This window comes from Homalodisca vitripennis, chromosome 3 (assembly GCF_021130785.1).
Source record: "Homalodisca vitripennis isolate AUS2020 chromosome 3, UT_GWSS_2.1, whole genome shotgun sequence".
Taxonomy (NCBI): domain Eukaryota; kingdom Metazoa; phylum Arthropoda; class Insecta; order Hemiptera; family Cicadellidae; genus Homalodisca; species Homalodisca vitripennis.
The window spans coordinates 139,002,007-139,024,969 of record NC_060209.1 but is presented as its reverse complement, the minus strand read 5'-3'; the positions used below and the strand labels follow the sequence as shown (position 1 = coordinate 139,024,969).

At 30.4% G+C, this 22,963-nt stretch overlaps 1 protein-coding gene across 2 annotated transcripts; it reads left to right on the top strand.

The window, feature by feature from the left end:
* The first annotated feature begins 855 nt into the window (after positions 1–855).
* Positions 856–22,761, top strand: LOC124357557 (gamma-aminobutyric acid receptor subunit alpha-2-like). 2 transcript variants are annotated; one of them, XM_046809470.1, is made up of 8 exons: positions 856–2,079; positions 5,986–6,053; positions 9,345–9,568; positions 11,203–11,285; positions 13,127–13,261; positions 14,028–14,180; positions 21,197–21,426; positions 22,009–22,761. In XM_046809470.1, the coding sequence occupies exons 1-8, from the start codon at positions 1,911–1,913 to the stop codon at positions 22,654–22,656; spliced, it is 1,710 nt and encodes a 569-aa protein (XP_046665426.1). In that variant the 5' UTR covers positions 856–1,910; the 3' UTR covers positions 22,657–22,761. The 2 variants fall into 2 exon arrangements, with proteins under 2 accessions (XP_046665426.1, XP_046665427.1); XM_046809471.1 differs by having other exon boundaries at positions 9,337–9,568.
* The last annotated feature ends 202 nt before the right edge of the window (positions 22,762–22,963 follow it).

Genomic DNA, 22,963 nt, shown 5'->3' with positions numbered 1-22,963 from the left:
TCGAAAAATATCTATGATATTAAAAGGGTTAACACGTTTTATAATAGTCTCTTTATATATTTAAAAAAAAACATTTAAAGTAATAAATATATTTTTAACAGGCAAACAAATCTTTACTTAAGAGTGAAGATAAATTGAGGGATTTTGTTATTTATACAAATGATAGATAGGAATCAAAAGGAAACCAAAATATATAAATCCAAAAAAAATATATAGAACCAAAAGTAAAAAAGGAAAAAAATTCAAGTGGGAATTACATTTATTAGTAACAGTAATATAAAATCTAAGAAGGTTGCCGTAAAATTATACAATTAACTAATATGAAGGGCTATAGTTGCTTTTACATTTCTTACACAGTACTTGTAAACTATAATAATAGCATTAGTTATTTTACAAACTCTTATCTCTTGAACACTTATCTATAGTTCTCCAATTTAGGTTTTAGACAACCATTTATTAAGTTAGTATGAAGATAAGAAGTGTTATTACAATCTAATAAAAATCATTCCTGTAAATTATCAAGAAATGTTATATTGCTTATAAAGAGACACAATAACTCTTAAAAAATACATTTACATTGTTTTTGAAACATTAACGTTTTAGTTTAATGTAATATTTTGAATGATTTTTTTATCTAATGGTGCTTATAACCAACATGTCTAATTTTACAAAGTAAACATTTAAAACAACAGCTTGACAAGCATTTATTATTATTAGTATTTTTAAAGCAAACGTAATCAAAGGTCTATTTATAAAAGTATGGTCTATATTAAGGTTTTGGCGAGGCTTCATGACTGTAGCCACATATTCTCCAGTTTCCATTTATAATCAGTTGGCAACCATTTGGCATTCAGCGTGCACCTGTGGCCAGTTACATTCATCGGAGAGCGGAGTTCTAGCAGTCTCGTCTCGCTGTCGCGTCTCTGGCAGCTCCGTGAGGTTCTTACAATCGCTGGCGTTCCTCTGTCAACATCCCTTGTTAGTGGTCTATAACTCAACTCATCAATAGTTCTGTGTGGTGAAATATATGTGAAGTGAAGTGAGTGTTTTCAAATTACGTCGCATTCTGTTTATATGCAGAACATATTCAAAATCGTATCAAACATTCTGAGTAAATTTTCAGTTTTAAACCCATTTTACGTTTTCTACGTAACAAAAATTTAAATTGTCTCTTTTTGTTTGGTAGTTTGTAATTAATTAAAGTAAACACAGTTCTTTATCTGTTTTTTTTTATATACATAGCTTAAAATCATTAATGCCAGATAACTTATACAAGAATGTTTCAGATGAGAAGACATAACCACAGATAAAATATGCAGAGTCCTTTTCTTGTAAAAAATAATATATCATTCCACACTTGTGTTTTAAAAGACTGATGTTACCTCTGATATTAAATATAAAGTGATGGAATTTTTTAAAGTTATCAGTTGTCAAGCCGCAGAACTAGTATTTTTGTTCGTTTTTGTTGTCATGATGGCATGTTTTATCCTGTTGCTACTCTGAATATTGAGATCCTCTCTTACCAAACCATTCCAAGGTGGATCGTGTTTCAACAAAGGTGCCAATGAAAGAAATGAAGACACTTACTGAGACAGGCTGGTTCTTTGCCAACGCTAACTTTGAATGTGCTTGTAAACATCATTAACTATTTAAAAATAGCATTTCTAATATAATATTTAGAACAATGCAAAATAAAACTGTCAACTGTTCTTTTAATTGCATTTAATTGAAAAAATTAAGTAAAAAGGCTGTAGTAAAACTGTCTATATGCAAACAACCGAATCACCCCATCAACAAGGTGGCATGAAAGAAACTGTTTTTAAATAACCAAATCAAATGCCAAAAAATTAATCCTACTATAAATCAGATCATTTTATGAGGGATATCAAATGTGACATTAGTGGTCCAAAATGTGGGTCTCTTTCCTTAGCAATGTTATATTATTATTATTTCTCCTCTTTGAAACAAGTTGTGTTGAAGGTCTCATGTTTAATTTGATTGACAAAAATGTATCAAACACACTTGACAACTTGTTGCTGCCAACAAGGTACAACAAAAAAGTCCGCCCAGAGATTGGAGGTAAGTGCAAGTGTTTTATTCTTTTCTTAATTTAGTTTATTCTATTACTTCCTCTATTACTATCAAACAAACATTAGTGTATTAAGCAAACATTATTATTAAGCAAACATTAGTGTATTAATTTAGTGTTATACATTTCTGCAACCTTTTCACTTTTGGTCTTTGATCACTTTTTATCAAGAGAGTAGTAAATAAGTATTTTAATAAATACTACAGGGAAATAAATTAAATAATTTAATATTGGTTCTAAAATCAAATTAAGGTGTCAAGTAGTAATAAATCTTCAGCCATACTTTTTTCTGGGAAAATTATATCAGTATACTGAGTTTATTTGATTAGTAAAGTTTTGGAGAAAATTTGGTTTTGTTATATGAAATATAATGATAACAACAAAGGAAATTAGGAGCAAATATTTTCCATCATATTTAGCTAATATATGTTTTAAGTGTATTTCAAAGATACCCTTAAAACAGGATAATGACTTGTAAATGATAAAAAATTTCAAGCAAAAGTTTACACAGTTCTTTTTGTTATTATTATAAATAGTCCTGATTTAAAACTTTTTTGAATAAAATTATCCTAACCTTATGTAAGATACAATATCATAATGAAAAATTAAATGTATGACAGTAATATTTTCTACCATGTTTAATGTAAAATCATTATAAAAGGATTGCAGATTACTAAGGCAATACTCTAATATTGAGAAAACTCTCTGAGCTGCCTCTGCAAAAACTAAATCAACCAGTTTCTTCCAACACTAATAATTGACTTAGATAAAAAATTAGTGATTCTTTGTTCTTTAAAAGGAATAAAACTTCTACAATTACTCTTTGATTCACAGCACAATCAACATTTTTTCCACTGGTCTGAATTAGCTTTCCTGAATATGAGTTAAAGACCAAACACCAGTTCGTTATAACATGTTGACTGCTTGTCAGGCTCAACAATTAGTCAAGTTCACTCAGTATGGAGCTGTAGTAAACATGTGTCAAATACCAAGCACATTTTTGTTAGTTCAGCATCCACAGTGTTCATGCAAGAAATGCCAGGGTATACTTGGTAGATGTGTATCAGTTATTATCCTCTGATATTATAATTTCTTATTATACAACACACTCAGTTGGCGTGTACGCAAACATTGATTTCCCTTGTTTAATCTGACAGATTATTATCACAATAAGTGTATAAATATAATAGAACCTATGACGAAATGAAATTAAGAAGAAAATTAATGTATTGACAATGCACCAGTTTAAAGTAGTAGTAAACATATCAAATTTTATTGTGCAATAAAGGAACTGAATTAAAAAGTTAAAATAAATCAAAATAAAACATATGCCTCCGTATTTAACCAAATTGTATATTCCTTTTTTAATAGATTACTGTAATCAAATGCATTTGATCCCTTCTGTGGTTTTAAACAATGTAATAAAATGCCACTGTTTTAGAAATATAATGTAACTAGAATATAACTCTAAAAATATGATTTTCTAAAATATACTAACAGTACATTTGGAAAGACACTATAAATCTTCTGAAAGAATCAGAATCTTTAATGTTGTTAAACACAATATACAGTGTAATAGGTAGAGTCAATTTTTACTAAACATTTTACTTTACATATGCTGGTATGGAAACAGCCAAATTATAAGTATTATAGGAGCACTTTGGAGTTATCTTCATGAAAGAATGTTTATATTTTATTAGTGATAAGTCTAAATCTTTTTATTGTGCTTCTAGGGAAAGAAAAATGGACAGAAGAGTACAATCTTGTCTCTAAAGATAAATATAAGACCTTCCTGAAATTTTTTAATTTTAATTTTGGCGTTTCCAAACTAAAAAAAGAAAAATATAAAACCAGCCTGGATCTCAAATCACTTAAAAGAGGAGAATCAAGAATTAAGAGATTTAAATAAACTATTGAGAAACACCAGTAACCCAGAAAAGGCTCTAGTATCCAAAACATTAAAAGTAAAAACTAATAAATATGTTAAAGGTCCCATTTTCACAAAAAACTTTATATGACAAAATAAGGGTATGATGAATAACAATAATAAAATAAGCTTAGCATCGTCTAAGTGGAATACTGTCTCACCTTGTAAATTCGTTTTTTGAATCAGTTTACTTTCCCAATAAATTAAAAATTTCCAAAATAATTCCGATCCAAAATAAAAGTAAAAAGATCCATCAAATTACAGACCAATTACTTTACTTCCAACTTTCTCAAAAATCTATGAGAAATTGGCACATATACAACTCGTCTTTTTACAAGAGCACAATATTTGAAACGCAGAATCCAAATTTGTTTTGTACTGGTAAATCTGCGATTAAAGCAGCAGTTTCATTCATAGACGCAGTGGTAAATTCTATTGATAAAGGTCAACCCACAATGGGAATCTTTATGGACCTATCAAAAGATTTTGATAGTGTTGATCACTCCATACTTATTAGTAAATTAAGATTACTTGGCGTTAAAAACCATACACTGGAGTGGTTTACATCATATTTAGTAAACAAGTATCAGTGTGTAGAAATTAAACATAACAAGTGAAATAGTAAAGTAAATCAAATTAATTCTGATTTCGTAAATCCAGTCAAATATGGTGTCCCTCAAGACTCCAGACTTGGACCTATTTTGTTTACCTTCATTAGAAAAAACATAGGCTTAGTACTAATACATGTCCCCTACTGCAGCCTGTGTCACTATGCAGACGATTCAAATTTTAAAATGTAAGAAAAAGATTAAACCATATGGAGATTTTATCACAAATAGAACTAACAAACATAGTAAATTACTTAACTGAACATAAATGTTGCGAAAACTAATTTATTTTCATTTAGAATAATACAAAACAATAGATCAGATACTTCAATCATAGCACTTGATAGTAAACAGATTGAAATTCAAATTACTACAAACTTCCTTGGTTTTATACATAGATCAACATTTAACTTGGAATGATCATGATTGCAAGATATTATCCTAAATGACTTCAGGGATCTATGCTCTATATAGAATAAAATTTGTCTGCAATGTTCAAACATTAAAAGTGATTTATCACACATATATTTACTCACATATATCTTTGGAATTTGCTAGTACGGTTTTACTAGTAATAAAAATCTTATTCTTAAACAATACAAAAGAGCTATAATAATTATAAAAAAATTACAACTTGATCAGTCAACTAAGGAATATTTCAAGAATATGCAAATTCTGACAGTTTGTGTGCGTGTGTGTGTGTGTGTGTGTGTACGCGCGCACGCGCGCGCGTGCACGTGTGTGTGAAATCTTATTGAAAATGTTGAACCTTTTGAAATACATCTGAACAATACTAGAAATAAAAGTCACATCATACCCACTCATCATAATTTAGAGTTTTACAAAAAGGAGAGTACAGATACAGGAGAAATAATTTTTAGATCATTGCCAGATATGATAAGAAGAGAAAACAACATTAACAAATTTAAGAATAGATCAAGGAATCATTTAGTTAATAGAGTATTATATTCTATTGATGATTTTTAATACTTGTACATACATTTTTACCAATGATTGTGTAGTACACAAGGCCTAGTTTTAAGAGTATATTGTAATCAGAATCTATAAATGACACTACTCATTTTACACTTATGTACAGTTTTTTTAATAAAGCTATCTGAAATTGAAAGTTTAAGACTATACAGGCATGGCACATGCAAAAACAATGGAAACTGGCAGTTTCCTAGTAATGCATCATATAAATTAATGCTCTAATTGCACAAGAAAATAATAGACTTTGATCATTTTATTTAAGTAGGCTGGTTTCATTGTAAAAATAACTATTACATTAGGCACCAGTACAGTGTTGAACTAAACTGCTTTTACAGCTGTCAATACATTGCCACACATTGTTTTTTCAGGTCCCGCAACCAAAGTGATGGTTAACATGTACATCAAGAGTATTGGACCAGTGTCAGAAACAGAAGGGGTAAGAGATTGATAGTATTTACCTCACTGTAATTATAGCATCTGCCTGCGTCATCCCGATATTAACCACACTAATAATGTTCGGCATGTTTATCCTGTCTCTCACTGCAAACAAACTCTTTAAATAGTGGATGAGTTGTTGGAAACTCTTCTTTAATTATTATGAGGGTGGTCAAACATAGAATAGAGTTTATACTTGTAGAATATACATCATTAATAAACAAAAATAAGTACAAATGAATATTTTACCAAATCTTTCTGTTTGTTTAATGTACTTAGAACACATTTCACTTCTTGAAAATAAGTAAATTTATTACCACTAAAGCAGTTATTAATAAGCAACCAGCTACAAACAATTCTTTTTTTTATTTCTCTAACATAATTACAAGAATGGAAACATAATATACAAGACAGGAAACAAAATATGGCAAGGGCGTGGATATGAACAATACCAATTCCATCATCTGACTCCCCCACATGATCTAAGTGGTTCATTGAAAAACAACATTAATTGCTTATACATAGTAATCATTTATTGCATTTATCATTAAACAGGGTTTCAATTAAATCTAGAACCGGCGTCTGTTTATAGCTGTCAAATGATTACAGATAAGAATATTCCTCTTAAGTTTATCAATATTATACTATAAAATTCACATTTTCAATTAACTTTCTAGTTTTTATCACATATGGGGGATGTCCCTCTGAGAAAGTCTTGAAAATCTTAAATGCAAGCATAGATTTAATTGTACATAAAATTAAAGGGCTTTGCTAGTAGACCATAACAAAACAAACCGCCCCTAAAAAGAAAGGTTCACCATAGCCAAAATGGAAGGAGATAAGTTTTAATTATTTATTTTAACAAATGTAAATTAAATTACAATTTTACCAAACCATTATTTATACCTTCCAAATAGTTACTTGATAACTTCAGAATCCCTGGTCTGATAGTTATTAAAACAAAACAAAACTCCACCATAAAAGAATCCAGTATATATGAACTATTAAATCAACAGAGTTCAAAAACTGCAGAAGTAGTTCTGGGTATTAAGTCCCATGAAATAGACTTCAACTCCAACACCTCTTATCAATCATACTGATATCAGTAGTTGCTCTTTAGCTTTCAGTGGTGGTTGTAAGCCAGTTCTTATCCTATAATTATCCAATTAAATAAAATGGTGTCAGAAAATCAACTAGAACAAAGTTGACTGCATAAAGGATTAATATTAGTAAATGCCAGTACAAAAAAAAGTAAACCATTATGGCCAGAATATTCTTAAAAGACCGTGAAAACAGGTACAACCACACAGCTAAGGAATGGATAATGCTGGGTAGGACATCACGGTTGGCAACAAAGTGAAACTTAATGCTCTGTTATAATTGTAAGAAAAATTCACTCTTTATTGGTCAACTATTGGTTTTTAGTTATATCATTACTAAAAAACTTTTAAACTTATGTTAATATGTCTTCCTATAATCTCAATTACGAGCAAATAGCAAGAGAAGACCACGTTTTAAGAGAAAACAGCACTGGAACCTGACTGCTAATGATATAATTCCTTTACTAAACAGTAATATAGAAATTCACTAATTAATTTAAAGAACACTTAACTAAGTTGAATAAAGCATTAGCAATAAAAAAAAACGAATAGTGGAATACTATTCTCGTAGATGGCACAACTGGATTTGCTTTTTACTAATGGTCACTTGAGCTTATCTTATTTGTATAAGTTCCTTGTCAGCAATAAAACTTATCAGAAACTACAGTGAAATTAATGTAAAAATGCAAGCAAAAGAAGCTGTTAGTTGAGAAATTCCAACACCTGAGAGGTAACCTTCAGATTGATAATTATCTTACCGATTACAGAACAGATTGACAAAAGAGTGGTTTGAATGACAACTCACTAAGTTGACTTCAATCACTTAGTGTTTTAGCACTACATGAAATTGATTACCAAGTTCAAGAGCAGATATAAAAATTTGTTAGACAAGACACTTGCATATACATTGTATTTACACCACACAAAAATTAATGTCTTCATCCTTAGAAAGTAAAACTATAAAACAAAGTAAATCGCTTCTAAATGTTTTCTTCTCGTTTTTATTTTCCTTTGGAGAAATTCACATAAACCCAACATTAAGCACAAGTACACTAAGAGATGGTGTTTTAAGTATTGCATTTTATTATACAATTATCTACTTTTTACTCTTCTTTTTGACCTTAAATCAGGAGGAAAGAAAACTACCCAACCGACAATCTTTTTTTAATTTGATAGTAATACCATGTTATACTGACTGAATAGTTTTTAATCTAACTATAGAATAACTCTGTTGTAAGAGGGGTGACCATGGTAATCACCTGTGATATGGACCATATATTAAATCTGAATTTAACAGACAGTTAAAACCATATTCAGACTTTTTTCGAACAATTTTAGCGGGCCCGGACCCTCAGAGGGCCTAGGCCAGTTCACCACACTTTTACAGGGGCAGGTGGCAGGAAAAGACAGGCCAAATATCTTAAGTAACAAGTTAATGTATTATTATTAATATTGTTAATGCATAAGAGAAAAATGGGTAAAAGTGAACAGATTTGTATAAGAAATTATCTAAAGTTATTTAGTGAGCTCTAACATAATTGTCCCTTAAAGGAGCTCCCAAATGTTTATGAAAGTGATATTTTACTAAAAATCTTATCAACCTTTCTAAAACAGTTTCTGTAAGTCATATATAAAAATTTCACATGAACTGTATTCCTTTCAAAGGTGTTACAGACAGAAAATATAGAACACAATAGTCTCACTGGATCACTTCACAGGCCCATTCAATAGTCAGATCTATTAACTACCATTTACTTGACATAGCGAATTCTGTTGATTGCTAATTACTAACTTAGTAAGACATCTGAGATCAAGTTTACGTCTTCTAATCACTAATATCATAACCAAAGAACAATAGGATTTGTACTAATTATTTTCTAATACAAAGCATTTGATAGTTAATCACCCCTAGTGTGTTAGGCTGTAGGATTTCCTGCTTTTAGCTACATCCATCAAAACAAAAGATCAATCAAAAGCTGTAACTAGGGAAAGTATTAATGGCAAGATATATGTAAGATAATCAAATTTACAGTTGATTCACTCTTGCACAATACAACTGGCCATTGTTAACTAAAATCATAGGCCAAATCTAAGTATATTAATTTTGTTTTCTTTTGATAGAAACATACTTAGACAGTAATCCATTTCAACATTAGTTTCTGAAGGCATACAATAATGTGTAAGAGTTACAGAGCTACACAATGGACGTTTACTTCAGACAGCAATGGTTCGACAAGCGACTCAGTTTCTACTTGCCTGGACTGGAGGAACTGACCATGTCTTGGCTTTTCCTGGAGAAGATTTGGAAACCTGACACGTTCTTCTTGAATGGCAAGGCATCTCACCTCCACCGCATCACTTCACCCAACAAATTCCTGCGTCTGCGACAGGATGGTCTGATGACGTATTCCATGCGGTAAGTTTGTTTCACCAACACTCATGTTCATTGATCACATAATGACATGGTTTCTAAATTAGATAAATACAATTGTTTGCTAATAAATTCCATTTAAGTCTATGTTTTGACAGCATAAAGGGTACTAAAAAGAACTATTTGGTCTAAAGTAAAACTTTTGGTCTTCATGACTCTTGAACAGATCCACTTTTATGAATAACTAAAATAGCCAAGTACTTTGGGATCCATTACCCTTGGGTTATAGAATTTTGATAAAATTTCAAAATGGAGATGCTTGTATTTTGGTTAAAAATCAATAAAAAGTAAATTTTTAAGATTTTATCAATCACAAAATATCAAAATATCCTCATATAAGTTTTCAGCAAAGATATGCTATTCTTACAATTACAAACAACTGTACTTCATTTTTTATGCTACTGAACTGATACAGATTTTCTTATTCCTTATAATATTACCACTGCCATTCCAAATTATAGTAATTGAAGGTAATGATAACAACAGCTGATGTTGTTGAGGCAGAAACCTTTCTGAAGATGGTTACTTCTATCTATATATCTTTATATTTCTTGTGTACGTATGTATGTCGCTGAACTCCTCCTTAACGACTGGACTGATTTTAACGAAATCTTTTGTGTTTATTGAAGAGGGTTCGAGAATAGTTTAGATTCACAATTTGGTCCACTGGAAAATTTTTCTTTTTAATTAATTTTTAATTTTGAAGTAGTTGTTGATTTTGGAATGTTTTACCTTCGATCCAGCAGACTGTGTTACGATACGTAATACAAAATGAACTGATATTTAACAGCTGTTAATACTTTCAGCTGAAGTTCATCAAAGAGGCAGAAACATTTATTTACATTTAAAATCTAGAAAATTATTATTGTAAAGTGCTTGATCAGTAGTGTAATGCAGATTGCATAGACAAAGTTATTACCTAATTTTAAATTTAGATTGCACCAATTATCAAGAAACTATCTAATAAACTATCTAATGCAATGAAAATACTATTAAACGCTGTTATGAAAACCACCTCATCGTACAAAGCCATGAATGTTTGCACATAAGGTAATCGAATTTGGTTAGATCGAAGGTAAATGAAAAGAGCCGAAAGAAGACGCTTTATGATCAAAATTCGTTTTCGTTAATACATTTTCTTGATCAGAGCATTAGGCAAACTCCAGAATAATATTGGAAATATCTTAGACAGAAAATTAACCTTGCAAAAACCACGAAAGATAAAAGCAGGAATGTGGTTCATACCTTCATAAAGCGCACAAGAGGCTCACGAAGGAATGACTATCAATTATCTCAGGAGTGTTTAGAATATGATAGAAAAAGAATATGTGAATAATTAAGGACAGGACTAGGTATATATCAGAAGTTTTTGCATTGTTAAAAAGTACTTGTTTATTGAAATTCTTTTGTATTTATTAACATTGGTTACACAACTTAATGTAGTAAATATTGTTAGTGTTCTCTTAAAGAAAAAGGACAATAAATTAGTAAACTAGGTTATTTCCAGTTTATACAACTTAGACTTGATTCATATAAAGATTGCTTACTCCTCTACATATATAAATATATAGTTTTAGAAACAGAATAAACCCGCATTGACATTCTGTTAGTACTTCCAGGCTGACTCTGACTGCCTCATGTGCCATGCAATTTCACAAATTCCCTATGGACTCACAGAGATGTCCACTGATCATTGGAAGTTGTAAGTACAAAATAGTGATATAAAAACGTTTAATGTGCTTGAAAATAATTACTTCTGCCCAAATTACAGACCAACATGCATACTGTCCAAATTACCACTGGTCAGAACATGCAGGAGACATTTGTTCAAAGCAAAATCCTTTTATAAACTCAATGGTTACTACAAAATTGAGGTAAATTATGTTGTTTTCTTAGAGTCTCATTAACAAAACAGAAGGCATTGACTTTGCATAATTAAAACTAAAGTTTTATATGTCTATTTCCAAGTATACAGAAGCCATTGATTAAAATGGAAGGTTTTTAATTCAGAATTAAAATTTTAGGTTTAGTTAAAGATATGAAACAAACTATTGTTATAATACAAAACAAATCAACCACAAAATTTTAATATTTGTGTGATTAACAAAATTAGACTATTTCTATCCAACTATTTGAATAAAATTACAAGACCAATAACAATAAATATAAAATAATTATCAGCTTTCACAACTAATACATTTACAAATTTGCTTATTGCCTAACATAACTATGCCAAATAAATAGTTTAAGTTGAGAAACTATCCCAAAATATTTAAATTAGTAACTTAAAATTCTAGATTATTGACGATGATAGGATTCAACTATAGACAAAATTTTTAAAATGTTCTCTACTCATCTTTCTTTCACAATCTGAGATATTTCATTCATCTTTATAGTGAGAGATAATTAATCTATATAATATTTAATAATTATTATGGTACCATACATCATACTTAAACTATAACTAAATAGTAATACACAGAATTTCATATTACATAACTTTGAGATGGAGACCAACCAACAAACATATTGTAATAGTTTGGGAATAAACCCTTCAGAAGGGTTCACTTCTATCTGATTCATGCACGTTCAGTTACACCTTCACTGTGTGTTGGAATAACTGATGTTGCATATGGACAACCCAATGAATGTGGTTAATGATAAATGATCTGATACTGGTATGAAATAGGTTACTAGGTCACATGAACACCAAGAACAAAATTTGGGGGGTGCCCAGACAACTGATATTTTTCCATAGTGGACCCGCATCTATGTTGAGAACGATCTTTCAGCAGTACATGTCAGTAATGCTGAATTATTTTCAACAAGAAAAATAATCATCGTGAATAACAATCATTTACTAAAAAAGTGAATAATTGGGAGGTCCAGACCACTTGAACCCCTTTGCTGGCTACACCCCTGCTAGGTCAATGAGTCTAGTACACTACAGAGAATAGTGGTGAAGTGGTTGACGATCCCTTAGTGTCAAAGGAAGCCATGAGTGTCATCTGTTATTGGATATTAAATTGTTAGCCTTTCCTTTTGAGTTGGTAATAACTGAACCTTGAGTTTACTTCATGATGATCCCGGGATATATCTTCCATGCAATAACAACAAAAACAGAGTTTTACAATAATAGAACAAATATGCAACGTGTTATTGGTTTTTAATTTAGAAACGGATATGGGATCCATAAAAGCTGTGCTCCTTGTGTTTCACTCTATCATTATAATCAGGATTTCTATTTTTAATATTCAGTAACAAACTAAATTTTGCTAGCACATGGACTTTTATGTAAAACCGGTAAAAAAACAAGAGATACATAATTTTTAGTATGTTAAGGCAAATACTTCAGCTTTTATTTTACAAATCAGAAGATTTTTACTTTTAAATGAGAAAATCTTATTCAAATAATTAAATCTTATTAAATAAATATGTTAAAAATATCTTGATATGTTAACAACACCTTTAGGCCTGTAACTGTAGCATTTTATAGGGCTTACAAAATTCTACAAAGTTGCAAACAAATGTACACATTTTCAGATGGTTATTCAAAACGGGACATTCTGTATGAGTGGACCCCAGATGGAGTGGGCCTGGAGCCTGGAGTGGAACTAGCTCAATATGATCTGGTCAATATTTCTACAAAAAACAAACAGATTGTCATCAGGGAAAATGGTAAATTTACTAGTAGTTTTAGAATAACATTCCATTCACTGTAATAATACATATGTAGTTCAAGAATTCACAACGTGGTACTCCTAGGCAGCGCTCACAGACTAGTTTAGTAATTAGTTGATATGCTCTATCTAAAATCCCATAGCTCCTTTTTCCCATGTGTTATTTGGTGCCAAGGGAATTTATTATTCAAGTGTTTTTGGATTGCTGTAAGTTTGTTGGCTTGTTGCTGCCAGGTCGTTTAATGTCTCAACTGTTCCTGATTTACATTTAACCGAAAATAATTCTTCAAGAATCTCTGCAAACAGTTCTACCATCCTTCATTAAACAGTTTAACATTAGAATCTTTTCAGCTGTATATTTTAATTTTCTTCACCATGTTTACAAAGTAATTACAGTGACTGTTTAAGACAGATAACTACTTCATTACACTATTTGTTCCATGTTTTGAGGAATCACTCATTTCACTTGTATTAGCAGTTTGACTTCATTTCTTTAACGTTGATATTCATGCTTGAGTGTTCACTATAAGCAAGAAAAACTAGTAAAAGTGTTCAATTATAACATAATCTAAAGTAAAAACTAACATTTAAAAAGTAAGTTTTGGCCTATATTATGACAAGAGTTTAAGTTTAAAATTGTTAAGATGTAAAGAAAATTAAATGTTTTTAATATTTGTCATGTTTAATGTAAACTATTACTTGAGCCTTGTGTTAATGTATAATCAGCCTACGCTCTAATCTGAATACGAGAACTAAATTTACAGAAGAGTTCTCGATGGTACAGGGCACACTCACCCTCCGCAGAAATCTGGGCTACTTCATCTTGCAGATGTATGTCCCTCTGAGTCTGATTGTCTGCTGCTCTTGGGTCTCCTTCTGGATTGATCCTAAGGCTGTTCCTGCTCGAGTACAGTTGGGTAAGTTCAACTACATACAGTATGCTGGAAGAAGCCTTTCTCAAAAAATGTTGAGCAATTTGTAGACCACCACAAAATTTTTGTCACAACTATTCGTACTACTCGACTATTGCATTGTGATGTTTCGGCTTCAAAATAAACAAATCGATAATCAATGCCGTAAAACATCTCATTCATAATTTCAATGGCCTGGAGAGGCAAGAATATGAGCTAAGTATATTCCTTGGCCTCTCTAAAGCTTTTAATAGTCTGTATCATGTGACATTGTTACACCAGTTCGACAAGTAGTATTAACGGTTTTCCACGTGACTGTCTCTCCTCTTATTTGAAAGCAGTGCGTGCAGATTTGCAGGTGCTCTGTCAGACAAGATCAAAATGCTTTATTGTGTCCCTAAAGGATAAAGATTAGGGCCTAATTTATTTAGTACTTTTCCTAATGTCAACAGTTTGAACATGTCAATCCAGAATGGAAAAGTAGTTTAAGATGCTGACAACACAACTCTTTGCATTGGATCAAAATCAGAATATGATCTGAAAGTCAAGTCATTCATTGAGTTAAATTCATGCATTAAGTATTTCTCTAGAATCAATTTGAAAATGAACAGTTCAAAATCAAACTTTATCAATTTTTACCTTCACCAGCAACAAGAGCAAGAACTTCTACCCTCAGTAATGGTGGACGACAGTCTTCTGCAAGAAGCTGAATGCACTAAGTTCTTTGGAATGTACCTTGATTAAGGACTGACATGGGACCACCATATTGAAAACGTTTGCTCTAAGGTTGTCTTGGGCATTTAAGTCCTACACAACCTTGCAAAATTTTGTTCTACAGGTGTATTAAAAATAACATATTATGGTCTAATATATCCACATCTGCCTTACAGCTTAAGATTATGGGGCAGCTGTTCCAAATACAAACTTGAAAGATTTTTTTTTTTATTTAATAAATAAACTGTTGGAATTCCTTTAAAATTGAACTCTAGATAGTCATAAAAAGAAGACTTTAGGGATCTTACCCTGCCTCTATATTCTTGAGATAATTCTGTTCCTCACAAATGTATGTTGGTATAGGGCAGAGATGTCCATCAATAAAGAACAAGAGGCAGGGACAACTTTTGAATCGAACACAGAACAACAGCTTTTGAGTGCTTGCTGCCTTAAGTTGGCATCAAACGAATCAATAGGCTCCTTGATGATATCAAACAACTCCTAGTGAAAAAGGCATTTTACTCTGATGATGAGGTCATGATGAACCACTGGGTTGAAAATTCTTGACATTTTTGAAAGCATTGAGCAAAATGAAACCCCCCGGTTCTCATATGAAACAATAATTGTACATGTTTACGTTGACAAAACATCATTTAAATTATGTATTTTCTTAATTTAATCTTTTGACACATTCAACGCAATTTTTAATTGCCTCTAAGCAATAAAGATTATTATTATATATTACATGTAACTCTAAAACGTAGCTTGTCATAAGAATAGGTATCAATAATAATAGTTTATTCTCATAGCTATATTATGATATAAAATCTTTTTATATTGCTGATTATCTGTCAGACCAAAATAAAGACTGAAGTCTATTGAACTTTCTTGTACTGGGAAAACTCATAAATGTGTTTAGAATATGCTACGTTCAAAAAAAGATTAGTGGATTTCCACAATTTAAGTAGTGCCCAAATTCTTAGTAGTGGTTGTAAATCTTAAAATTAAAAAAAAGGGTAAAGGGTTTATGCTAAATGTGAGAATGTTAAACATCCATGGTATATAAAAATCCTTGACAAAATTATCAAATTATCTTATGGTTTAATATTTATGAAACTGAAATTTTTTTGTACAATCAAGACATAATAAAAATTGTTGTATATTTTATTCAGAAAGCATTTATCTCCTTAGGCACAAAACTAAAGGAAGAGTAAATTACAGTTAAGTGGAAAACTAAGTTATAAGCCACAGCCTAGTTGCTTTCCTGTTTGAAGGTTTCATTGGGATGAAAACAATTATTATGTCGCAAAAATTACTTTAAAAAATAGGAAATGTTCAAAATGTATAATTAAAGTTGCATATTATTTCATTATGGTTTGCAACTTACAAAAAATAACATACCTTTAATTAAAAAATATTATTATTTAATGTATTGTAAATTTCAATAACTGTAACATTACTGGCAACCATTTAAGTTGCCATGCTATCAATATCAGAGTAAACAGAATTGTTCAAATGTTAGAATATATGTTGGGTATATATGCAGAAATGTGTTTAATGGAATACAATGTTTCCAACACTTTTCATTAAATCCAATCTTAACCATTAAATACGTTGTAATCTTTTTTTTAATTTTAATCAAATGAATGAATTTTAACAAGTACTTTATCAGGAGCATTTTGACCACAAAAATTTAAAATAAACAAATGTGACAAGTCATGTAAAAAACTCCAAATATCATAAAAACTCAAATTATGGGAACTATTTTATTTTTTTTTAGAGTATTTTCATGATAATGAGTATTTTAAAAAAATGGAAATCATATAACACATGTGATCTACAAACATTACACCAGGACATTTTTAAATTGATGATATATATGTATGTGTGTGTGTGTGTGTGTGTGTGTGTGTGTGTGTGTGTGTGTGTGTGTCAAAATTTATCTTATTTTCCAAGATGACGTATTTTTTATTTCTAGCTTTGCCCTGATCTAAATCCTAGAAATTTTACAAAACTATATGACTAGATCACACGAAATTATTTTAACTCAGTAAAATAAGGCAAAATAAGGATGCAACCTCGGAATGAAAGATAATAAGCTAAAAATTTGCATACGTCTTTATTTTGATGGTATAAAACTTACCTCAAAAGTCTCATATAATCATGTGTACGCGACTTAAGATATTTAAGGTCAAAGGTCACGAAAATCAGTTTTTTGCAAATATCTCGTTTCCCTTACGCTAAATGACTTTGAAGGTGGTTAGAGAAATTGTAGAACGGAAAATTCTCTTCAACTTATGGCTGAAGTACTTTTATGTACGTTCAACCCTTTTTGAGATACAGCGCAAAGAGTAGGGGACCGCTTACCTGTATATACGATAATGCGAGATCAGCCAGTAGAATACAATAAATAAATGAGTTATATTATATTGTTAATTATTCACTTACTATTATTATTATTACTTAATACTATTATTATTGTTATTATGATTATCATTATTATTAAATTTGTATTATTATATATTATTTAATATACCATATTTATAGATATTAATTATAAATGATATATTCTCTAAATAATACTTATTTTATTTTTACCAAACATTCAATATTAAAGGAAATACTTTTCGTCCATATTACTATATTATTATGAATAATATATCTCGAAATACAAATCTCTTGTACGACATTTGCTGTTTCTGCGAAGCTGTAGCAGATGCTCCATTGTTATAATCAGTTTTTCTTTTACTTTCACACACCGTAATGAATGAGTTTGGAATTTCTATGTATAAGTACAGTAGTGGTGGTGAGATATTTTACTTGATGATGGGAAAGGTAGGGTATTTCTCTGTGTTAGTATTTCTATACCGATAAAATTTTATTTTATCCGTTAGTTGGAAACGACATCTTAGTATTAACAGACGTACGATTTTGAGTGTATCTTTTATTGCAATGGCTGATTGTTGTTTTATTTGTAATAAATTAATATCAGAAAGTGCTTCTGTGAGTGTTGTGCGTGGCTTACAAACATTAAAAACTGCAAGTATTGACAGAAATAACGGTCATAATTATTTAAATACTTTGACTTCTGTGATGGTGCATTTTGATTGTCGAAAAGTGTAGGTATATAAGTATAAATTCAATTGCTGCATCGAAGCGACGTGCAGAAGACGATGAAACTCCAACTGCAGAAAGTCCACCTTGTAAAAAACGAGAAGAGGTATTTGATTTTAAAATATCTTGCTTGTTTTGTGGTCAAGTAGCTGATGAAGTCGCAGAAAAAAAAAGAAAAGTATAAACACACACCATCAGTAAAGTAAGTACTCTTGATTTTAAAAATAACGTTTTGACAAAAGCTGAAGAAAGAGGCGACGTGCTAGGAAAATTACTCAAAAATCGTATACTTTCTGAACATGACTTGGTAGCTACTGAGGCTTGGTTATCATGCTATTTGCTAATCTTACTTTTTTAAATCGAATATCTACTGAAAAAAAGCATCACAAAGATGATAACATCACACAGGCCATGAAAGAGATTTTTTTTATATAGAAAATAATAATGATTAAAAATTTACAATAAAAGAGTTGAAAAATATTCCTACCGAATACGTACCGGATGATAAGACTATCATTTCTAAATTGAGGGAGAAGTATTTGACTGATATAATAATTACAACTAAGGTTGGATCATTCACTATTATATCTTTTCGTGACATACAGTCAAATATTTTATCCAAAGCTTGGTACGAGAATAAAAAAAGCTCACCCGAAGAAGAACGATTACGAATAGTAGAAGCTGCTGCGGCGATTATTAGAGAAGATATTCGATCATCTGTAGTTAAAACAAAGTCTTATCCACCTCCAAATCAAATGCTAGACGATGTTAATGGAGAAATACCGAACAGTTTACTATATTTTTCGCAAGAAGTTATTATGAAAAATAGAAAAGGAAAAATTTATCATTTGAAGACAAAATGCACATCAATAAGTCATGCTATAATGGCTTCACTACGAGAACGATCATTTTCATCACAGCTACTATTAGGTCTGTCTGTATTTCTTCATAGGAGATACGGATGTAAAAGACTATTAGATGTTTTGTCCAGCTTGGGATTTTGTGCTTCATATAATAATACTGTACAGTATGAAATTTCATCAGTTTATCATCCGCAGCCTCATATTTTAGCATCAAAGTCTAAATAAGTATTATTTAGAGAATATATAATTTATAATATTAATACTTATAAATATGGTATATTAAATAATAAATAATAATAAAAATTTAATAATAATGATAATCATAATAACAATAATAATAGTATTAAGTAATAATAATAATAGTAAGTGAATAATTAACAATATAACTCATTTATTTATTGTATTCTACTGGCTGACCTCGCATTATCGTATATACAGGTAAGCGGTCCCCTACTCTTTGCGCTGTATCTCAAAAAGGGTTGAACGTACATAAAAGTACTTCAGCCAAAAGTTAAAGAGAATTTTCCGTTCTACAATTTCTCTAACCACCTTCAAAGTCATTTAGCGTAAGGGAAACGAGATATTTGCAAAAAACTGATTTTCGTGACCTTTGACCTTAAATATCTTAAGTCGCGTACACGTGATTATATGAGACTTTTGAGGTAAGTTTTATACCATCAAAATAAAGACGTATGCAAATTTTTAGCTTATTATCTTTCATTCCGAGGTTGCATCCTTATTTTACCAGACTATTTGCAATATTATTTTTACAGGAAGAATTCTTAGCACTGTGATCTTTTCCATAGATTCATGTTGTGGTAAAGTAGAAACTGAAGTTGAACTTCCATTTTACAACCATTACTAATACTAATTTTATCATTTCTAAGGAAAGCTGGATGAAACAACTTAAAATACTGTAAAAGACAAACCGGCACAACAAAATTAGTTTTATTTGTTTAAGTACCTTAAACAAATGGGGCACTTACCACTGTGTGTTTTTCGAGTGTAATTAAATTTTTTAAAGCTGTTTAGTTTTTTAAAACTTATACTTGTTTTATTTTATTAGGTATCTAGTTTTAGACTACTCTGGTACTAACCTTAATTAATAATAAAATTTAATTTGTGTTTTTATTTGTGAGTTTTAACAACTCTTTGTGCATAAACAGCTTATTTGATGAAATTAAGAGTGACCTAAATAAATAAATGTTGAGTTTAGCACTTCTTGGTGGAAGGTGAACTTGAGCTAAAATTAACATTCAACCTGCCTACCATAGCGTTTAAGAGTAACCAGTTCAAAAAGATTTGTAATTTAGATGCGATAAAAATACATATATTTTACTTCGATAAGTACTTTAAATTATTTTATAAGTTTCAAATGTTTGCTCAAATTTGTAGAAACCTTAATAAAAAACCATTATTCTTTCAAGTATGTTTGATGTAGTATTGTACATCTTACGCTTTTCAATTTAAACAATCTATAAATTCCATAATTTTATAATTTTTATATTTATTTCTATTGATATACGCATTGCATCTAGTTAATTATTTTGTTTCAATTGACAATACATCGCCCTAGAAGAAGACCTAATAGAATCTCTCCTAATTATAGAAAAACCACTGCTGGTAAAATATTATAAACACAAACAAAAATAATATCAGTAACTCTTGTTGTAAGAAGGAGAATTATGTATTCTGATGTTTAATATTTTTCATCATGTGGAGGAAGAAAAAGAGGGAGATATCAGTCAACTTATCCTGCTTGTCACTGAAGGCTCCCGACATCCTAAAAATAAGAGGCAGGATTTAATCTGAGGAGTATTATTTGCGTTTATATTGTAAAGAACTCATGTAACGGTACTGATCAAAGAGTACATTTTTTCGCTTCTAGTACTCAAACTTCAGTTACCAGCTGGTCACAGAAATGTAATATTGTATATTGAATATAGTAATTTGTAAATTGAATATAGTAATTTATTTTATTAATGAGCTTAAAATATTTGTAACCCAATAAGAATTTTGCATCTAACCAAATTCCTAAATGTCTACCAATTACTAAGTTCAAAATATTGTTATTGCTTAGATAGAAAACAGAAATTTTCTGGAGATTTCTTAGAAAACATATTAAAGCACACGAAGATGTCTTTCAGAACATATTAAAGCACACAATTTCATAACCAAATAATGTTCTAATTAATTTATATAGAATCTAATCTTAAAATAATGAAAAAACATTAAGAAGAGTTTACCACATATATTACATAATTTATTAATTTTATAAATGTATCAAGTTTTCCTGCTCAAGACTTATTCTCATACAAGTTTTTTTTCTAGGAGTGACCACTGTGCTATCAATAACTACAATGGGATTTGCTGGTCGAGCTGCCCTACCCAAAGTGTCTTACCCTACAGCCCTTGACTGGTTTATCATCGTGTGTTTCGCTTTTGCATTTGGCGTGATTGTTGAATACGCATACATAAACTTCATAGACAAGATCACTGCAGATATCAAAAAAGTACTGGAAGAAAGAAAAAAGAATAAGGAATTAGAAGAGAAGAAAAAAGTAAATATTTACATACTACATCAAATATTAGGGAGATTTTGTAGAAAACAAATTCAGTATACATATTTTAGAAAACAGTAAATCCTATTATGTTTAAATCTGTGTTTTAATATTGACCAAGGTGAATGACATAACATTAATTTTGGATCAATATTTATTAAGTTCTATATTTTTGTAACAAATGTATTTGTTAGAGTTTACCATATTTTAAGAAGTTTCTCTTGAGTTTTTTATTCATAGTTTATAATTAAAGAAACTGAGTAATAGTTAAACTAGAATAATAAAATAAATAATAATAAATTAGAACAATAGAGTAGTAACTGAATATACTTGAATAATATGAGTTTTTCACATTTAATATGTTCTCATTTTTACAAAAATAATAAAATTAACTCAGTAAGTGTATAAATATTAATTCCTTAGTGGTGTTTATTGCAAAATAATATTGAAAAATTAAGTTTCTTTAATGTCTTATTGTTATATCCCTGGGATGAAGAAATATATAAATAAAATTTCAATAGTTAATAGGCGGAAATAGTGAATAACTTATCTTCTATTATTAACTTTTTGTTTTCGATTCAGGATGGAAAGCGAGGGTCAAAGGAATCTCTGATGAATCCAGCATCTTCACAAGACCCCGTCACCAAATCCTCTGATTTGAATATGTCCAGTCCATCTACCTCCAGAAGACCATGTGTCCCACGAATACAACTCACTTACGAATCGGACGAATTTGAAGATATAGATGCTGATGAGGACAGTGTAAGAAAGAAGAAGAAGACCAAACACCGAAGTACACTGAGGAAGAGAAGAACAGCATCACTACCTGTACTCAACAGACAAAGCTCTCTGTCGTCTGAGGAGTCAGAGAAACTGGCCAAGATATGTTTCCATGACAAACGTGAAGCGATGACAGTCTTCAGTAAAATCTTAAATCTTGAATATTCCAATTCTGAGGCAACGGACTCAGATAAGATGGGGCCAGTCATTAGAATTAGGAGAGATGGTCCTTTGAGAAGGTCAATGAGAATTCCTGTTAGACTACTTAATAAAATTAAGATTCTTCCAACAGAAGCTGAAATAGAGAACCAACCAGAACCAGAATTGTTTACAAAGCTTGACATTGCCTCAAGGTTAGTTTTCCCTCTGGCTTATGTTTGTGTTATGACCATGTATTCTTTGTACTTTGCATATTATTTGTCAAATGAATGGGAGAAAGATGAGCTGTAAAATGATCCTAGATTTGGGAATTTTCAATGATAAGATGCTGACTCAAAGGGGAAATATATTTCTGTTAAAAATAAAAAACTTATTTAGTATATTAATCCCTTCTAAACCATCAAAGAGATCCTATGGCTATAGATAGCCAGTCCTACTGTGGCATTCTTTTCTCATTTTATAATAACAGAACTTTGAAAAACTATATGATTTTAAAGGTAATATATGGATATTAGTAAAATATAGGTGTTACAAGAAGAACCAGAGTAGAATGTTTTTGACTGTACCGGCTTCAAACTGAAACTCTAGGGAGATTTAA